At 44.5% G+C, this 2,904-nt stretch overlaps 1 protein-coding gene across 1 annotated transcript in view; it reads left to right on the top strand.

The window, feature by feature from the left end:
- Positions 1-2,904, top strand: part of Ptprb (protein tyrosine phosphatase, receptor type B) — a 160,164-nt gene that overhangs the window by 116,519 nt on the left and 40,741 nt on the right. The window contains exons 14-15 of the mRNA XM_004632213.2: positions 1,050-1,313; positions 2,022-2,303. Coding sequence (XP_004632270.1) covers positions 1,050-1,313; positions 2,022-2,303 — 546 coding nt within the window. The remainder of the gene's footprint in view (positions 1-1,049; positions 1,314-2,021; positions 2,304-2,904) is intronic.

The following is a 2,904-nucleotide window of genomic DNA, read 5'->3' as shown; positions in this document are numbered from 1 at the left end:
TTTTCTCCCATTCAACTTGTTATCATGGTTTGGAAATGGTTTTGGGTGCTTTTATGTGCCAGGCATGCAGCACATTGCTAGGATATGACAGTGAACAAGACAGACAAGACTGCTTATCTCAGAGAGCTCTACATTAACAGAGAGAAGAGCTAGGACAGTAAATTTTACAGAGATATCATTGTGGAACACCTTAAATTCTATGAAAGAAATTTAAAATGTGTCAAGACAACAACTTGGAAGGACAGAGGAACACTTTCTACAGAGGAGGCATTTCAGCTGAGACAGGAAGGTGCGGGCATCCTGTGAAGAACAAGTCCTGAGGGCAGCAGTGGAAATTCTGCGGGAGAAAATGAAAAAGAGCCCTGAGAAACGTGGAGCGTGAATCAGATCACCTAGATGTCATCATTTCCAAGGCAACCTGTCCACACCCCACTCCCCTTCTCTGCTCACTAATGTGTAAAAGTACCCAGAAGAGAGCAGCAGTCTTCACTGTCTGACGAATAACAAGACTTCTGTGCACAGAGAGCATGTGGCAGTGTGACTGGTTTATACCTGCAAAGTGGTAGAAGCGACTGGAGAGTTCTTCAATAAGACAGGGCAACACAGATTTTGATGAAAAGTATGAAAAAATTGAGAGCCAAAGGCCAATGGACAGGAAACAGAGACCCAGAGTGAGAGAGGCTGTGGGATGGGGCTGTTGGCAAAGGGGTGCATTTATAAACATTCTCTGGGTCTTTTGTAACCTAAGAGGCAAATTACTCACTCAGTATTGATGAAGATTTTATTTTATCCCTTCGTCAAAGTACAAGCATATCGAAGATACCACCTGTCTTGTTTTGCTTGCCTTGCTTTGCTTTGCTTTGTTTTAATTTGTACCATATCATAAGCCACCACAGCCCTCCATGAGAGTGACCTGAACGTGGGTAAGAACTGACCCCACGATACATGCTGCTCACCTGTGTGTGCAGCGTAGCTTAGGTTCTCACCTGTAGGCCAAAATGCCTTTGGTGCTGCTTAGGTCTCAATGAGAGCTTTATTTTCTGTTGCAGTCCCAGCTCCTGTGAGCCACCTCAGGGGATCTAACCAGAACACAACCGACAGCCTTTGGTTCAGCTGGACTCCGGCCCCGGGGGACCTGGACTTTTATGAGCTGATTCTTTACAACCCTAATGGCACTAAGAAGGAAAACTGGAAACACAGGGACCTAACGGAGTGGCGTTTTCACAGCCTGGTCCCTGGGAGGAAGTACACTCTGTGCGTGGTGACGCGTAGTGGAGACCTGAGCAACAGGATCACTGGAGAAGGCAGAACAGGTAAGGAAGCCAATCACCAGTGGCCAGGGGGTGGATGGAGGTAGCTTTCTTTTCATTTAAAGACACTTTAAATTATGATTTTGATAACAAAATTAGCAGTGATGTGCCATGCACTAACCTGTACAAGAGCATTATGGTACAGTGGGTGAGAGACACATTCTGTGATAAAAAAGAATTAGGTCCTTAGCTTAGCACTGCCACTTCCCTGTAGGAAGCTGGTAAGTCTCTGGACTCTCCGAATCTCAATTTTCATGTCTGTAAAGTGGGGATAATGATGCACATCATCATTATGGTACTATGACCTGTGATTCCGAAACGTCTGTATCTTGGGCACACATAGTTATCCGTATGCCGCCCTGCAGTCAATCAATGCTATCTAAAACTGGGCATAATTGGCTAGGAATTCCCACCCTGGAGCCCCAGGAATCAACACCAGCCCACACCTCTAATCCACTCAGGACACATTCATGCTCTACAGTACTCTGATAAGGAGGTTGTGATCATGAATACGGCAAGTTCCGCAACACATTGGAGGACAGCGCCTTGTACATAGTAAATAGCATAACTCAGAGCTTCTACTACCTTTTTACCAAACTGTCCTTCCCTACAAAGTACATTACAGTATATCTGATGTCATTTGGTGATCTTATCTGTGTATGCCGAGCACTGGTGTGATTCTACGGCTTTTTATTTTTCTCCTACACACAGCCCCAACTCCTCCCAGTCTTTTGTCCTTTGCTGATGTTGCGAACACATCCTTGGCCATCACCTGGAAGGGACCCCCAGACTGGACAGACTACAATGACTTCGAGCTCCAGTGGCTGCCCAGGGATCCGCTCACAATCTTCAACCCCTACAGCAACAAAAAGTCGGAAGGACGCATTGTGTATGGGCTTCGGCCGGGAAGGTCCTACCAGTTCAGTGTCAGGACCGTCAGTGGGGATTCCTGGAAGACCTACAGCAGGCCTGTTTCTGGATCTGTGAGGACAAGTACGACATGTCTTACTGCTTTTGAGTTTTAGATGGAGTGAGAGGAGACAGATGTTCAAAGAGGCTTGATTGGAATACACACTCTCATTTGAGATTCATGGGGTTTGAGTTAAGATAGACATCAGTGTAAATTTTTTCATTCATTAAACATGAACTAGATAATAAAGAAGTAAGGGTATTTGGTTGAGGGTATTATGATTGATATTATTATGAAAAAGACAATTATACTTTGGATGTGATGAGAGAAACATGGTACTGTAGAAAAGAATGTTGAGAATGCCTGGTCCAACACAGGGGAGTTTGCTAGGAGAGGAAATATCCAAATCAGAACCCAAAGCAAGCAGAATTCACTTATTAGATGTGTCAATATGGCAAGACCAAGGGACAAAAGAAAGCTCAGCGGGCAAGAACATGAACGATGAGGACAAAGACAAGCAGACTGTAAAATGTCTTGTGTGCTGTGGTGTCAACTCTGAACTTTATCATCAGAACATATGCTCAATCATATCAGAAAAGCACTCTCTGTACAATGCAGAAAGTATATTCACAAGAGCAAACCTAAAAGCAGGGAATCAGTTCATATCTTGCAAATGTAGCTCTC

The sequence above is a fragment of the Octodon degus genome, unplaced genomic scaffold (assembly GCF_000260255.1).
Source record: "Octodon degus isolate 3935 unplaced genomic scaffold, OctDeg1.0 scaffold00047, whole genome shotgun sequence".
Classification (NCBI taxonomy): domain Eukaryota; kingdom Metazoa; phylum Chordata; class Mammalia; order Rodentia; family Octodontidae; genus Octodon; species Octodon degus.
This window is presented reverse-complemented; position numbering and strand designations above follow the sequence as displayed.